This window comes from Cajanus cajan, chromosome 1 (assembly GCF_000230855.2).
Source record: "Cajanus cajan strain Asha chromosome 1, NIPB_CcT2T_4, whole genome shotgun sequence".
In the NCBI taxonomy this organism is placed as follows: Eukaryota; Viridiplantae; Streptophyta; class Magnoliopsida; order Fabales; family Fabaceae; genus Cajanus; species Cajanus cajan.
In genome coordinates, this window is record NC_138517.1 from 74,162,896 (window position 1) to 74,180,854 (window position 17,959).

The window sequence follows — 17,959 nt, forward strand, 5'->3', positions numbered from 1 at the left end:
GCCTCGTTAAAAACCCTTTCAGCCAAAACCCATTTTCTATTTCTTGGGACAAAAGACTGAGGCGGGAAAAAAGTGCACAGCTCATTCTTACAAGTTTCAACTAAAATAAAACTTGAGATGCGTAGCATTCCAAGTTCGCGGTACAGGTTTTCCGCCGAGCTCCTCTAGTTGGTAGGCCCCATTCTCTAAGTCTTCTGTAACTCGGAACGGGCCGCCCCAAGTGGGTGCGAGCTTCCCATCTGACGTGTCTTTCCGTGCTTTGCCTAGCAGTCGCCACACCAAGTCGCCTGCTCGAAAAGAGCGAGGTTTTACTCGGGTGTTATATCTACGGGATGCTCAGAGTTTCTAAGCTTCCTCGTGGATTCGGGCTTCGTCTCTAAGCTCGTCCACTAGATCGAGGTCGGTCGCCAGTTCTTGGGCATTCTGTTCGCTGTTAAAGACTTGGCGTCTATGGGATGCTTCGCTGACTTCTACCGGGATCATTGCATCGGCCCCGTAGGTCAGCTTGTAAGGCATCTCTTGCGTGGTTGACTGAGGGGTGCAATGATATGCCTAGAGGATGCTAGGGAGCTCCTCGGGCCACTACCCTTTGGCGTTTCCTAATCGCTTTTTGAGTTCCTAGAGGATGACTTTGTTGGCAGCTTCGGCCTGACCGTTGGTCTGGGGTGTTCCACCGAGGTCGCCAGGTGTTTGATTCCGAGCTCGTGGAGGAAGTCCTTGAATTCCTGTGCAATGAACTGCCGACCATTGTCAGTAACGAGGGTGTGAGGAATTCTGAACCTGTAGATGATATTTTTCCAGGTGAACTTCTGCACGTTCTCAGTGGTGATTTTGGCAAGTGGGCATGCTTCGATCCATTTGGTGAAGTAATCGATCGCTACCAGGAGGAACTTTAGTTGACCCTTCGCAGGGGGAATGGACCGAGGATGTCCATTCCCCACTGGGAGAAAGGCCACGCCGACATCATGTGGTGGAGAGTTTCGGGTGGTTGTCGGTATGCGTTGCCGAATTGCTGGCATTCTTTGCATCTTTTGATGTTGCTTTGGCAATCCGACTTTAGAGTGGGCCAATAGTACCTAGCTCGGAGTACTCTGGTTGCCATCGAGCATGCCCCAGAGTGCATGCCGCATATCCCCTGGTGAATTTCCTTGATGATGTAAGCTGCCTGAGACGCAGTCAGGCATTTGAGCAGTGAGGAGGAAACGCCACGCTTGAATAGCTCATCCCCGATGATGACGAACTTGGCCGACCTCATCCTTATCTTCCGAGCTTCGTCTTTATTTTCGGGCATGATTCCTTCTTTCAAGTAGCCCCAGATGTCCGCCATTTAACCCAGGTCTTCATTGTCACTAACGTTGACGACCTTGTCGTCTAAGCTGGGTGAGTGCAGGGTTTCCTAGATGATGGTTCGGTGTTGCCCGGGTCTTTTGGTGCTGGCGAGCTTTGATAGGAGGTCATCTCGGGTGTTTTGCTCTCGTGGTACATGCTTTATGGTGAATTCTTCGAAGGACGAGATCTGGTGGGTCGTAGTGTGAAAATATCGTTGTAGTAGAGTATCTTTTGCCTGGTATGTCCCACTGAGCTGTTCCACCATGAGTTTCAAGTCGCTGTTGCAACTCACTCTTCGAGCTCCGAGGTCGCGGGCTAGCTTGAGTCCTGCGAGAAGTGCTTCGTACTCTGCCTGGTTATTGGTACCTTGAAGTCAAACTTGAGGGATTGCTCCAAGGCTACTCGGTTTGGACCTTCTAGGATGATGCCTGCCCCGCCGCCTTTGGAGTTGGAGGATCCGTCAACATGCAAAGTCCACACCTGGGGTTCCTCGGCCGTAGTTGGCGTGAGCTCGGCTATGAAGTCGGCTAGGCTTTGGGCCTTCAGGGGTCCGCGACCTTCATACTGGAAACCAAACTTGGATAGTTCCACTGACCAGGCGATCATGCATCCGGCGAGTTCAGGCTTTCGCAGGATTTGCTTGATGGGGTAGTCAGTTTTGACTATCACCTGGTGACTCTGGAAGTAGGGTCTAAGCAGCCGGGCCGCGGTGACGAGTGCCAACGCTAGCTTCTCGATCATTTGGTACCTCCTCTCCGCGTCTGAGAGGACTCTGCTGATGAAGTAAATAGGTGTTTGTACCTTCTGGTGTTCTTGCACGATAACTACGCTGATGGCGTTTTCCGCTATGGCCAAGTAAAGGAGGAGGTCGGTGTTGTGATCCGGCCTCTGTAGGATTGGCGGGGTTGTGAGGAAGGTTTTGAAGCTTTGGAAAGCCTCTTCGCACTGATCGGTCCACTGGAAATCCTTCGGTTTTTTCAGCAGAGTGAAGATTGGTCCCGCCTTCTCCGCGAGCTTGGGAATAAAGCGGGACAATGAGACTAATCGTCCAGCTAGGCGTTGGACCTCTTTCACCATTTGTGGGCTTTGCATCTGGATGATGGCTTTGCATTTCTCGGGATTGGCCTCGATTCCTCTGCTGGTGATCATGAAGCCGAGGAATTTACCCCCTTGGACCCCGAAGACACACTTCTCCGGGTTGAGGCGCATGTTATGCTTCCTAACCTGGGTGAATACTTCGGCGAGGTCGGCGACGTGGTCTATCACCAAGGTGGTTTTGACTACCATGTCGTCGACATAGACTTCCATGTTTCTTCCGATCTGTTGATGGAAAACCTTATCCATCAGTCGCTGGTAGGTTGCCCCTGCATTTTTGAGGCCGAAGGGCATCACTCGGTAGCAGTAGTTGGCGTGGTCGGTGATGAAGGACGTGTGCACTTCATCAGGTGGGTACATCATTATCTGGCTGTACCCAGAGTAAGCATCGAGGAAGCTGAGGAGGGCATGTCCTGAGGCTCCGTCGACTAACCTGTCAATGTTCAGCAAAGGGTATGAGTCCTTGGGGCATGCTTTGTTTAGATCGGTATAATCGACACACATACGCCACTTGCCCGAGTTCTTCTTCACTAAGACGATGTTTGCCAGCCATGTGGTGTATCTGACTTCACGGATGAAGCTGGCATTGAGCAATTTTTGTGTTTCGGCGATGATGGCCTCTCGTCTTTTGCCGCTGACCTTTCTCTTCCTCTCGGCGACTGGTTTTGCCTCTTTGTGTATTGCTAGTCTGTGACAGATGAACTCGACGTCTATGCCAGGCATGTCAGCGCTAGACTAGGCGAAGAGGTTGGCGTTCTTGAGGATTTCCGATTGGAGTTGCTGTCGCAACTCTAGTGTTAACTGCCTGTTGATCTTCGTGGTTTGTCTGGAGAGTTTCCCGATTTGAAGGTCGTCGAGCTCATCAACGGGGCTAGGTCGTTCATCATGAGTATCGGATCTTGGATCGAGGTCAGTGATTTCTTCGTGGTTGGTGTGAGCCACGGCGGTAAGGTCGCTCTTGCACTGCTCACCGAGTGAGGCAATTTTTAGACTTTATGCGTAGCATTACCGTGCCATCTGCTGGTTTGCTCTGATGGAGATAATCTTCCCATCATGTCCTGGGAATTTCATGGTGAGGTGCGGGGTGGAAACCACCGCTCCAAGTTGATTCAGGGTTGGCCTGCCGATGATGATGTTATAGGAGGTGTCGGCTTCCACGAGTAGGTATCGAACCATGACCCGCCTTGAATCCGGAGGTGCTCCGAAAGTTTTCAGTAGGTCCACGTATCCTCGAGTGCGAATGCTTTTCCCTACAAAATCGACTAGGGGTTCTATGTGAGGTTGTATGAGAGAGTGAGGGACGTCTAACCTGAGGAATGTTGGCCAATATAGAATGTCAGCCGAGCTCCCTTGGTCGACCAGGGTCTTGTGAACCTCCCAATTGGCTAATGCCACTGTTATGACCATGGGATCGTCCTAATTTGGGTTGACCCCGACATAGTCGTCGTCGGTGAAAGTGATCGCCAGCGAGCTCTGGCGCGAAGCAGAGGTGGTAAAGTGTACGCGATTAACATTGCGCAGGTGTTTTTTCCGGGCCGAGCTGCTGGCACCCCCCTCCTGCGAAGCCTCCTGCGATTGTGCCGATTATTCCTTGTGAGGGGGCTGCCCCCGCTGCCCGGTGTACCTCAGCTTGCCTTGCTCCGCCGGGGTTGAATTTAGGGCCGGGAGGAGGGTCAGGGTGTCGTCATTGGGGCAGAGTGCGAATCTGCTCGTTTTCTTCGCGTAATGCTACGAGGTCTGCTTCGTTGGCCGTCCGCATTGTCGCTAGATCGGCTTCGTGCTTGGCGCGCATTTTGCGCAGGTCAGTGTCGTGCTGTTGTCGCATTTGTTTGACCTGGTCGACCAGCCTTCTCAAGGTTGCAGCGTCGCTGTCCATGGTGATTGAGTGTTCAGCGTCGTCTGGTGCACGTCTGCTTTGGCTTCTGGTGAATACCATACGGGTGGCCGATAAGAGCTGTCTCAATCGGCCCCACGGTGGGCGCCAAATGTTCTTACCAGAAATCTACCGTAGAGGTGATTCCCCTAGTAAGATCGGTGAGCCTCCTTCACGGGTACGCTGGTGCTCCAAGATGGGGGTGGTACCTGCAAAAGAGACTCCGATGCCAAAGTTAGGGTTTGTATGAGTAATAGTCTCGTATAAGTAATGCACGTACCTTGAAGTGAATTATGGTTATTTTGGGCCTTAGGCCTAAGATAAGATATAACATGACATAATATGATTAGATAATGGATCTCGTCCAGGGCGGGATCCTTGGGGATTAGTTACGATTTACACAAATACCGAGCTGATGGCACGTTGTGCGTGCCCAAGGTCGTATTTACATTGCTGTGCCGAGGTCGGAGCTCGGCTTTGCAGTACAGATAGTACACAAATAATAAATAATAATAATAATATATAAATCAGTTAGTTTGTTTCGGGTTGATTCAAATTTTAAATGTGTAAATTCAATATCTAAATTTATCAATATCGAGTTTAATTGATTAAAAAAAAATCGAACCAATTTAATTGATTTGATTTGGATTTTTAGATTCATGGGATTATTCTGATATGATAAACAGCCTTGTTTTTGGTCATAAAATTTCCATGCGAGTTGCTAGCATACTCTAAATAAAACGAAAACTACTATGAGTAATATATATATATATATATATATATATATATATATATATATATATATATATATATATATATAGAGAGAGAGAGAGAGAGAGAGAGAGAGAGAGAAAGTTATAATAACGACAGGTGTAACTTTTACTAGGTATTATCTCGCTCAATAACTTATTAAATGTGAATTTTCTAAATCTAACTATTAGATTAAAAATTCTTTACTCTTAGATCATATATACAAAATTTTATGTTAATCCAAGATGATTAGATACTTCATTCTTATAAAACAAAATTGACATAATATATACTGTACTGGCCAGCCAAGTTGTCGACTTGTCCCTCACCAATCCATTGACTCAATCAAAGGTTTACTAGCCTGACAAAGCAGTAAACTCATCATTGTCGAGTTCCTCAGCTCGGCCATGAAACATGGACATCGAAATACCACATCGGCCCAAAGAAAACACGTCATCAAACAGATAAAAATACAATCTTGTTACCATGTCGCCTGCACGTTCTCGAGAACGAGGTGACAGTTGCAACACAAGGCATCTTGACCGGCAAGCATGCGCGAAAGGTCACTCCCCTCCAGCGAGCTTGGTCTTAACTCCTCGACCTATGTTCTTTGGAGCTCGGGGGGCTAGTGTACTGTCCGTACTGTGAAGCCGAGCTCCGAGCTCGGCATCACAACACAAGATGACCTCGAGCACGCGCTACGAGACGCAGCTCGGCATTTAAGTAGATCATAACTGATCTCAAGGGATCTCACTCTAGACGAGATCCCTTATCTAATCTTATCATATATTATCTCAGGCCCAAGGCCCAAAGCAACCCTAATTCACACTAAGGTACGTGCATTACTTATACGAGATTCATACTCCCACAAACACTAACTTTAGCATCGGAGTCTCTTTTACAGGTACCACCCCCATCTTGGAGCACCAGTGTACTAGTAAAGGAGGCTCACCGATCTTACCTAGCAGATCAACTCTACAGCAGATTTACGGTAAGAACATTTGGCACCCACCGTGGGGCCGATCAAGACAGCTCTTATCAGCCACCTGTATGGTTTTCACTAGAAGCCATAGCAGACGCACAACAGACGACCTGGATCACTCAACTACCATGGATAGTGACGCAGTAACGTTGAGAAGGCTGATTGACCAGGTCGAATAAATGCGGCAACAACACGTAGCCGACCTACAAAGCATGCGTGCCAAGCACGAAACTGATCTAGTGGCAATGCGCACCGCTAATGAAGCTGACCTAGCGACACTACGCGCCGAGAACGAGCGCATTCGCGCCCAATTCCCTCGGCATCCCCCAGATCAACCCCCTCTGTAGAGTAACCTGAATTAGGACAAAGGGCATTCGATTTCTCAACCCTGAACTGCGACCAGAGCACCGACTCCACGACCTGCCATGCATCGGTCTCATGCACCGACGCACAAGTCGACTCAGGATGTTAGCAGGGCCCCCACTCATGTCACAGAGGGTCAAGAAAATTTCCACCATCATCCTTCTATGGATGGCATCATGGAGACTCCACTCCCCCGCAGATGGAAGCCTCTCCACCTTGATCGCTATGATGGCACAACAGACCCCGATGAGCATATTGACCTGTATACGACCCAGGTAAACCTCTACACTAACAATGATGCTATCTTGTGTAGGGTTTTCCTGACCTCACTCAAAAGGGCTGCACTCAACTGGTATACCTAGCTACCTTTCGAGTCAATTGACAGCTTTGGCACTCTGGTTAGACGATTCACGGTGCAGTATGCAACAAGTCGACCTCGCCTCGTAACGTCAGCTGCTCTGGCTAGCCTCAGACAGGGCGACGACGAACCACTACAGATGTTCATGAAACATTTTGCTAGCATCTCGGTGAAGATTTGCAACTTGAATCCCGAGGTCGCCCTACACACCATACTCATGGCGATCAAGCCAGGACCTTTTGTGGACAACCCGTGTCGCCGAGCTCCCGCTGATATGGATGAACTCCGTGCTCGAGCTGCCGGGTAAATACAGATGGAAGAGCACTCTGCTTTTCGTGACCAAGTTTGCAACAAACCACAACGAAAGCAAGACCAAGGTCAGGCCACAAACATTTAAAGTTGGCGACCTTGTTTGGTGGGGTGAGAGAGGCAAGAATAGACCCCTCCGAAGAGAAATTCGAAACTTGGAAAGTCATCCACCTCAAATTTTATTCCACATAACTTGTAAACTCAAGTGATATGCCAAGGTCGAGTCCGAACCTTGAGATCACATTTTCATAACCAAGGTCGAGTATGAACCTTGTTATGCCATGGTCGAGTCCGAACCTTGAGATTACAATTTCTTAACCAAGGTCGAGTACTAACCTTGTTACGCCAAGGTCAAGTCCGAACCTTGAGATTATATTTTCTTAACCAAGGTCGAGTACGAACCTTGTTATGCTAAGGTCGAGTCCGAACCTTGAGATTACATTTTCTTAACCAAGGTCCAGTTTGAACCTTGATATGCCAAGGTCAAGTTCGAACCTTGATATGCCAAGGTCGAGTCCGAACCTTGAGATTACATTTTCTTAATTAAGGTCGAAGACGAACCTTGTTACGCCAAGGTCGAGTCTGAACCTTGAGATTACATTTTCTTAACCAAGGTCGAGTACGAACCTTGTTATGCCAAGGTCGAGTCCGAACCTTGAGATTTCATTTTCTTAACCAAGGTCGAGTTCGATCCTTGATATGCCAAGGTCGAGTTCGAACCTTGATATGCCAAGGTTGAGTTCGAACCTTGTTATGCCAACGTCGAGTATGAACCTTGAGATCACATTTTCATAACCAAGGTCGAGTACGAACCTTGTTATGCCAAGGTTGAGTCCGAACCTTGAGATTACATTTTCTTAACCAAGGTCGAGTACGAACCTTGTTACGCCAAGGTCGAGTCCGAACCTTGAGATTAGATTTTCTTAACCAAGGTCGAGTTCAAACCTTGATATGGCAAGGTCGAGTTCAAACTTTGATATGGCAAGGTCGAGTTCGAACCTTGATATGCCAAGGTCGAGTTCGAACCTTGGTATGCCAAGATCGAGTCCGAACCTTGAGATCACATTTTCATAACCAAGGTCGACTACGAACCTTGTTATGCCAAGGTCGAGTCTGAACCTTGAGATTACATTTTCTTAACCAAGGTCGACTACGAACCTTGTTATTCCTAAATCTAGTCTGAACCTTGAGATTACATTTTCTTAACAAAGGTCGAGTTCGAACCTTGATATGCCAAGGTCGAGTACGAACCTTGACATCACATTTTCTTAACCAAGGTCGAGGACGGACCTTGTTATGCCAAGGTCGAGTCCGAACCTTGAGATCACATTTTCATAACCAAGGTCGAGTACGAACCTTGTTATGCCAAGGTCGAGTCTGAACCATGAGATTACATTTTCTTAACCAAGATCGAGTACGAACCTTGTTCCGCCAAGGTCGAGTCCGAACCTTGAGATCACATTTTCTTAACCAAGGTCGAGTACGAACCTTGTTACGCCAAGGTCAAGTCCGAACCTTGAGATTACATTTTCTTTACCAAGGTCGAGTACGAACCTTGTTATGCCAAGGTAGAGTCCGAACCTTGAGATTACATTTTCTTAACCAAGGTCGAGTACGAACCTTGTTACGCCAAGCTCGAGTCCGAACCTTGAGATTACATTTTCTTAGCCAGGGTCAAGTTTGAACCTTCATATGCCAAGGTCGAGTCTGAACCTTGAGGTCACATTTTCTATACCAAGGTCGAGTACAAACCTTGTTATGCCGAGGTCGAGTCCGAACCTCAAGATCACATTTTCTTAACCAAGGTCGAGTCCGAACCTTGAGATTACATTTTCTTAACCAACGTCTTCGAACCTTGTTGTGCCGAGGTCGAGTCCGAACCTCGAGATCACATTTTCTTAACCAAGGTCGAGTATGAACCTTGTTATGCCGAGGTCGAGTCCGAGCCTTGAGATCACATTTTCTTAACCAAATTCGAGTAATAACCAAGATATGCCAAGGTCGAGTTCAAACCTTCATATGCCAAGGTCGAGTTCGAACCTTGATATGTCAAGGTCGAGTCCGAACCTTGAGATCACATTTTCTTAACCAAGGTCGAGTTTCAACCTTGATATGTCGAGGTCGAGTCTGAACCTTGAGATGATATTTTCTTAATCAAGGTCGACTACGAGCCTTGTTATGCCAAGGTCGAGTCTGAACCTTGAGATCACATTTTCATAACCAATGTCGAGTACGAACCTTGTTATCCATGGGTTGAGTCTGAACCTTGAGATTACATTTTCTTATCCAAGGTCGAGTACGAACCTTGTTACGCCAAGGTCGAGTCCGAACCTTGAGATCACATTTTCTTAACCAAGGTCGAGTACAAACATTGTTATGCCAAGGTCGAGTCCGAACCTTGAGATTACATTTTCTAAACCAAGGTCGAGTACAAACCTTGTTATGCCAAGGTCGAGTCTAAACCTTGAGATTACATTTTCTTAACCAAGGTCGAGTTCGAACCTTGTTACGCCAAGGTCGAGTCTAAACCTTGAGATTACATTTTCTTAACCAAGGTCGAGTTCGAACCTTGTTATGCCGAGGTCGAGTCCGAACCTCAAGATCACATTTTCTTAACCAAGGTCGAGTTCGAACCTTGTTATGCCAAGGTCGAGTCCGAACCTTGTTATGCCAAGGTCGAGTCCGAACTTTGAGATTACATTTTCTTAACCAAGGTCGAATTCGAACCTTGTTATGCCGAGCTCGAGTCCGAGCCTTGAGATCACATTTTCTTAACCAAGGTCAAGTACGAACCTTGATATGCCAAGGTCAAGTTCAAACCTTCATATGCCAAGGTCGAGTTTGAACCTTGATATGCCAAGGTCGAGTTCAAACCTTGAGATCACATTTTCTTAACCAAGGTCGAGTTCGAACCTTGATATGCCAAGGTCGAGTCCGAACCTTGAGATCATATTTTCTTAATCAAGGTCGAGTACGAACCTTGTTATGCCAAGGTCGAGTCCGAACCTTGAGATCACATTGTCATAACCAAGGTCGAGTACGAACCTTGTTATGCCAAGGTCGAGTCCGAACCTTGAGACTACATTTTCTTAACCAAGGTCAAGTACGAACCTTGTTACACCAAGGTCGAGTCTGAACCTTGAGATTACATTTTCTTAATCAAGGTCGAGTACGAACCTTGTTACGCCAAGGTCGAGTCCGAACCTTGAGATCACATTTTCTTAACCAAGGTCAAGTACAAACCTTGTTATGCCAAGGTCGAGTCCGAACCTTGAGATTACACTTTCTTAACCAAGGTCGAGTATGAACCTTGTTACGCCAAGCTCGAGTCCAAACCTTGAGATTACATTTTCTTAACCAAGGTCGAGTTCAAACCTTGATATGGCAAGGTCGAGTTCAAACCTTGATATGGCAAGGTCGAGTGCGAACCTTGATATGCCAAGGTCGAGTTCGAACCTTGTTATGCCAAGATCGAGTCCGAACCTTGAGATCGCATTTTCATAACCAAGGTCGACTACGAACTTTGTTATGCCAAGGTCGAGTCTGAACCTTGAGATTACATTTTCTTAACCAAGGTCGACTACGAACCTTGTTATTCCAAAATCGAGTCTGAACCTTGAGATTACATTTTCTTAACCAAGGTCGAGTTCGAACCTTGATATGTCAAGGTCGAGTCCGAACCTTGTAGACCCCTAAAATTGTCCGGGTCGAAAATAAGACTCGAAGACTCTCGAAGACCAAAGGAAAGTCAGCCGGAAGGACTCCTGGAAGACCCTGGAAGACCCTAGGATGATTATTCGTAGGTTTAGAAGTCTTAGAGTAGCTTAAAATAAGGAAGTGGAGGGAATGAAGCCCAATACGGCCTCCCAAAAGTTCAGTACGGCTGTATTGAACATTTTGAACTACAATACGGCCGCACTGAACTCAATACGGCCGTATTGAAGTTTCTGAACTTCAATACGGCCGCACTGAACTCAATACGGCCGTATTGAAGTTCAAAACTTCAATACGGACTGTATTGATTCCAGGGCCCGTATTGCGCCTGTTCCCTATAAATAAGACGTCATTTGGACGTCATTCTACACTTTTACACTGAGTTTTAACCCTCTCCTTGAGTATTCTGGGGTTTTTGAGCAGTGTTCTGCCCTAGAAATCACTCGGAGAGTTGATCCGACGAAGTTCTTGAGTCATGAGCCATTTGCTTGAGTCTCGAACCTAGTCGAAGGGAAATCCTCCGGATTCCCATAGTTAAAATTTTATAGGAGGGAGCGAGCGGTCTTGTAGAGGGAGGGAACGCCAAAACGCTTCCCAATTTCTGTCAAGATATATAAAAAAGCACGCTTCAAAGGTTTACTTCTTTAAAGTCCCTTCTTTTACCGCTTTCTGTGTGTACATATTTAAACTGTCATCATGTAGATAGTTAATTTATAATTGCTTAGAATAAATAGGGGTAATTTAGTAATTTTACACTGTTATTTTAGAAATAATCTGTCATAGGGAACCTGAAAGGGGCGCTGTGGGGTGCTAACACCTTCCCCACGCGTAACCGACTCCCTTACCCGACTCTGGTTGTAATGGCCGAAGTCGATTTTTGAATCGATTGCCTTAAATTTCTTTTTCCAATGTTTTGAGTAAAACATTGGTGGCGACTCCATGAACCCTTCCTTTTTATGAAAACCGCTAATCCATGGAGGGTCCCGCTTGGGATTAACATGGATTGGTGAGCCTTTTAATAAAATTGCTCGTTTGACGAGGTCTCAGTTTGAGAATAAGTCATCCTAGCAATCCATATTTTAAACAAATAAAAAGAGTCCAACCATCCTTCGCGAATGCCGAAAGCCCGTTTCGGGCCGGTGGCGACAAACCTTGACATCACATTTTCTTAACCAAGGTCGAGGACGAACCTTGTTATGCCAAGGTCGAGTCCGAACCTTGAGATCACATTTTCATAACCAAGGTCGAGTACGAACCTTGTTATGCCAAGGTCGAGTCTGAACCATGAGATTACATTTTCTTAACCAAGGTCGAGTACGAACCTTGTTCCACCAAGGTCGAGTCCGAACCTTGAGATCACATTTTCTTAACCAAGGTCGAGTTTCAACCTTGATATGTCGAGGTCGAGTCCGAACCTTGAGATGATATTTTCTTAATCAAGGTCGACTACGAGCCTTGTTATGCCAAGGTCGAGTCCGAACCTTGAGATCACATTTTCATAACCAATGTCGAGTACGAACCTTGTTATCCATGGGTTGAGTCTGAACCTTGAGATTACATTTTCTTATCCAAGGTCGAGTACGAAACTTGTTACGCCAAGGTCGAGTCCGAACCTTGAGATCACATTTTCTTAACCAAGGTCGAGTACAAACATTGTTATGCCAAGGTCGAGTCCGAACCTTGAGATTACATTTTCTTAACCAAGGTCGAGTACAAACCTTGTTATGCCAAGGTCGAGTCTAAACCTTGAGATTACATTTTCTTAACCAAGGTCGAGTTCGAACCTTGTTACGCCAAGGTCGAGTCTAAACCTTGAGATTACATTTTCTTAACCAAGGTCGAGTTCGAACCTTGTTATGCCGAGGTCGAGTCCGAACCTCAAGATCACATTTTCTTAACCAAGGTCGAGTTCGAACCTTGTTATGCCAAGGTCGAGTCCGAACTTTGAGATTACATTTTCTTAACCAAGGTCGAATTCGAACCTTGTTATGCCGAGGTCGAGTCCGAGCCTTGAGATCACATTTTCTTAACCAAGGTCAAGTACGAACCTTGATATGCCAAGGTCAAGTTCAAACCTTCATATGCCAAGGTCGAGTTTGAACCTTGATATGCCAAGGTCGAGTCCAAACCTTGAGATCACATTTTCTTAACCAAGGTCAAGTTCGAACCTTGATATGCCAAGGTCGAGTCCGAACCTTGAGATCATATTTTCTTAATCAAGGTCGAGTACGAACCTTGTTATGCCAAGGTCGAGTCCGAACCTTGAGATCACATTGTCATAACCAAGGTCGAGTACGAACCTTGTTATGCCAAGGTCGAGTCCGAACCTTGAGACTACATTTTCTTAACCAAGGTCAAGTACGAACCTTGTTACACCAAGGTCGAGTCTGAACCTTGAGATTACATTTTCTTAATCAAGGTCCAGTACGAACCTTGTTACGCCAAGGTCGAGTCCGAACCTTGAGATCACATTTTCTTAACCTAGGTCAAGTACAAACCTTGTTATGCCAAGGTCGAGTCCGAACCTTGAGATTACATTTTCTTAACCAAGGTCGAGTATGAACCTTGTTACGCCAAGCTCGAGTCCGAACCTTGAGATTACATTTTCTTAACCAAGGTCGAGTTCAAACCTTGATATGGCAAGGTCGAGTTCAAACCTTGATATGGCAAGGTCGAGTTCGAACCTTGATATGCCAAGGTCGAGTTCGAACCTTGTTATGCCAAGATCGAGTCCGAACCTTGAGATCACATTTTCATAACCAAGGTCGACTACGAACTTTGTTATGCCAAGGTCGAGTCTAAACCTTGAGATTACATTTTCTTAACCAAGGTCGACTACGAACCTTGTTATTCCAAAATCGAGTCTGAACCTTGAGATTACATTTTCTTAACCAAGGTCGAGTTCGAACCTTGATATGCCAAGGTCGAGTCCGAACCTTGACATCACATTTTCTTAACCAAGGTCGAGGACGAACCTTGTTATGACAAGGTCGAGTCCGAACCTTGAGATCACATTTTCATAACCAAGGTCGAGTACGAACCTTGTTATGCCAAGGTCGTGTCTGAACCATGAGATTACATTTTCCTAACCAAGGTCGAGTACGAACCTTGTTCCACCAAGGTCGAGTCCGAACCTTGAGATCACATTTTCTTAACAAAGGTCGAGTACGAACCTTGTTACGCCAAGGTCAAGTCTGAACCTTGAGATTACATTTTCTTAACCAAGGTCGAGTACGAACCTTGTTATGCCAAGGTAGAGTCCGAACCTCAAGATCACATTTTCTTAACCAAGGTCGAATCCGAACCTTGAGATTACATTTTCTTAACCAACGTCGAATTCGAACCTTGTTATGCCGAGGTCGAGTCCGAACCTCGAGATCACATTTTCTTAACCAAGGTCGAGTATGAACCTTGTTATGCCGAGGTCGAGTCCGAGCCTTGAGATCACATTTTCTTAACCAAATTCGAGTAATAACCTAGATATGCCAAGGTCGAGTTCAAACCTTCATATGCCAAGGTCGAGTTCGAACCTTGATATGTCAAGGTCGAGTCCGAACCTTGAGATCCCATTTTCTTAACCAAGGTCGAGTTTCAACCTTGATATATCGAGGTCGAGTCCGAACCTTGAGATGATATTTTCTTAATCAAGGTCGACTACGAGCCTTGTTATGCCAAGGTCGAGTCCGAACCTTGAGATCACATTTTCATAACCAATGTCGAGTACGAACCTTGTTATCCATGGGTTGAGTCTGAAGCTTGAGATTACATTTTTTTATCAAAGGTCGAGTACGAAACTTGTTACGCCAAGGTCGAGTCCGAACCTTGAGATCACATTTTCTTAACCAAGGTCGAGTACAAACATTGTTATGCCAAGGTCGAGTCCGAACCTTGAGATTACATTTTCTTAACCAAGGTCGAGTACAAACCTTGTTATGCCAAGGTCGAGTCTAAACCTTGAGATTACATTTTCTTAACCAAGGTCGAGTTCGAAGCTTGTTACGCCAAGGTCGAGTCTAAACCTTGAGATTACATTTTCTTAACCAAGGTCGAGTTCGAACCTTGTTATGCCGAGGTCGAGTCCGAACCTCAAGATCACATTTTCTTAACCAAGGTCGAGTTCGAACCTTGTTATGCCAAGGTCGAGTCCGAACTTTGAGATTACATTTTCTTAACCAAGGTCGAATTCGAACCTTGTTATGCCGAGGTCGAGTCCGAGCCTTGAGATCACATTTTCTTAACCAAGGTCAAGTACGAACCTTGATATGCCAAGGTCAAGTTCAAACCTTCATATGCCAAGGTCGAGTTTGAACCTTGATATGCCAAGGTCGAGTCCAAACCTTGAGATCACATTTTCTTAACCAAGGTCGAGTTCGAACCTTGATATGCCAAGGTCGAGTCCGAACCTTGAGATCATATTTTCTTAATCAAGGTCGAGTACGAACCTTGTTATGCCAAGGTCGAGTCCGAACCTTGAGATCACATTGTCATAACCAAGGTCGAGTACGAACCTTGTTATGCCAAGGTCGAGTCCGAACCTTGAGACTACATTTTCTTAACCAAGGTCAAGTACGAACCTTGTTACACCAAGGTCGAGTCTGAACCTTGAGATTACATTTTCTTAATCAAGGTCGAGTACGAACCTTGTTACGCCAAGGTCGAGTCCGAACCTTGAGATCACATTTTCTTAACCAAGGTCAAGTACAAACCTTGTTATGCCAAGGTCGAGTCCGAACCTTGAGATTACATTTTCTTAACCAAGGTCGAGTATGAACCTTGTTACGCCAAGCTCGAGTCCGAACCTCGAGATTACATTTTCTTAACCAAGGTCGGGTTCAAACCTTGATATGGCAAGGTCGAGTTCAAACCTTGATATGGCAAGGTCGAGTTCGAACCTTGATATGCCAAGGTCGAGTTCGAACCTTGTTATGCCAAGATCGAGTCCGAACCTTGAGATCACATTTTAATAACCAAGGTCGACTACGAACTTTGTTATGCCAAGGTCGAGTCTGAACCTTGAGATTACATTTTCTTAACCAAGGTCGACTACGAACCTTGTTATTCCAAAATCGAGTCTGAACCTTGAGATTACATTTTCTTAACCAAGGTCGAGTTCGAACCTTGATATGCCAAGGTCGAGTCCGAACCTTGACATCACATTTTCTTAACCAAGGTCGAGGACGAACCTTGTTATGCCAAGGTCGAGTCCGAACCTTGAGATCACATTTTCATAACCAAGGTCGAGTACGAACCTTGTTATGCCAAGGTCAAGTCTGAACCATGAGATTACATTTTCTTAACCAAGGTCGAGTACGAACCTTGTTCCGCCAAGGTCGAGTCCGAACCTTGAGATCACATTTTCTTAACCAAGGTCGAGTACGAACCTTGTTACGCCAAGGTCAAGTCTGAACCTTGAGATTACATTTTCTTAACCAAGGTCCAGTACGAACCTTGTTATGCCAAGGTAGAGTCCGAACCTTGAGATTACATTTTCTAAAACCAAGGTCGAGTACGAACCTTGTTACGCCAAGGTCGAGTCCGAACCTTGAGATTACATTTTCTTAACCAAGGTCAAGTTCCAACCTTGATATGCCAAGGTCGAGTCTGAACCTTGAGATCACATTTTCTATACCAAGGTCGAGTACAAACCTTGTTATGCCGAGGTTGAGTCCGAACCACAAGATCCCATTTTCTTAACCAAGGTCGAGTTCGAACCTTGTTAAGCCAAGGTTGAGTCTGAACCTTGAGATTACGTTTTCTTAACCAACGTCGAATTCGAACCTTGTTATGCCGAGGTCGAGTCCGAACCTCGAGATCACATTTTCTTAACCAAGGTCGAGTAGGAACCTTGTTATGCCGAGGTCGAGTCCGAGCCTTGAGATTACATTTTCTTAACCAAGTTCGATTAATAACCTTGATATGCCAAGGTCTAGTTCAAACCTTCATATGCCAAGGTCGAGTTCGAACCTTGAAATGTCAAGGTCGAGTCCGAACCTTGAGATCAAATTTTCTTAACGAAGGTCGAGTACGAACCTTGTTACGCCAAGGTCGAGTCTGAACCTTGAGATTACATTTTCTTAACCAAGGTCGAGTTCGAACCTTGTTATGCCGAGGTCGAGTCCGAACCTCAAGATCATATTTTCTTAACCAAGGTCGAGTTCAAACCTTGTTATGCCAAGGTCGAGTCCGAACCTTGGGATTACATTTTCTTAACCAAGGTCGAATTCGAACCTTGTTATGCCGAGGTCGAGTCCGAGCCTTGAGATCACATTTTCTTAACCAAGGTCGAGTACGAACCTTGTTATGCCGAGGTCGAGTCCGAGCCTTGAGATCACATTTTCTTAACCAAGTTCGATTAATAACCTTGATATGCCAAGGTCTAGTTCAAACCTTCATATGCCAAGGTCGAGTTCGAACCTTGAAATGTCAAGGTCGAGTCCGAACCTTGAGATCAAATTTTCTTAACGAAGGTCGAGTACGAACCTTGTTACGCCAAGGTCGAGTCTGAACCTTGAGATTACATTTTCTTAACCAAGGTCGAGTTCGAACCTTGTTATGCCGAGGTCGAGTCCGAACCTCAAGATCATATTTTCTTAACCAAGGTCGAGTTCAAACCTTGTTATGCCAAGGTCGAGTCCGAACCTTGGGATTACATTTTCTTAACCAAGGTCGAATTCGAACCTTGTTATGCCGAGGTCGAGTCCGAGCCTTGAGATCACATTTTCTTAACCAAGGTCAAGTACGAACCTTGATATGCCAAGGTCAAGTTCAAACCTTCATATGCCAAGGTCGAGTTTGAACCTTGATATGCCAAGGTCGAGTCCAAACCTTGAGATCACATTTTCTTAACCAAGGTCGACTTCGAACCTTGATATGCCAAGGTCGAGTCCGAACCTTGATATCATATTTTCTTAATCAAGGTCGAGTACGAACCTTGTTATGCCAAGGTCGAGTCCGAACCTTGAGATCACATTGTCATAACCAAGGTCGAGTACGAACCTTGTTATGCCAAGGTCGAGTCTGAACCTTGAGATTACATTTTCTTAACCAAGGTCGAGTACGAACCTTGTTACACCAAGGTCGAGTCCGAACCTTGAGATTAGATTTTCTTAATCAAGGTCGAGTACGAACCTTGTTACGCCAAGGTCGAGTCCGAACCTTGAGATCACATTTTCTTAACCAAGGTCAA

General features: G+C 45.7%; 1 protein-coding gene across 1 annotated transcript; it reads right to left on the reverse strand.

Annotated features, from left to right (window-relative positions):
- Window positions 1-892: 892 nt before the first annotated feature.
- LOC145955535 (uncharacterized) lies at window positions 893-1,327 on the reverse strand. Its single transcript, XM_083070396.1, has one exon. The coding sequence runs from the start codon at window positions 1,325-1,327 to the stop codon at window positions 893-895; it is 435 nt and encodes a 144-aa protein (XP_082926522.1).
- Between the last annotated feature and the right edge of the window lie 16,632 nt (window positions 1,328-17,959).

What these genes read in the sequence shown, in the direction of transcription:
- LOC145955535 (XM_083070396.1), bottom strand. Translation starts at nt 1,327, where the DNA reads ATGGCGGACATCTGGGGCTACTTGAAAGAAGGAATCATGCCCGAAAAT.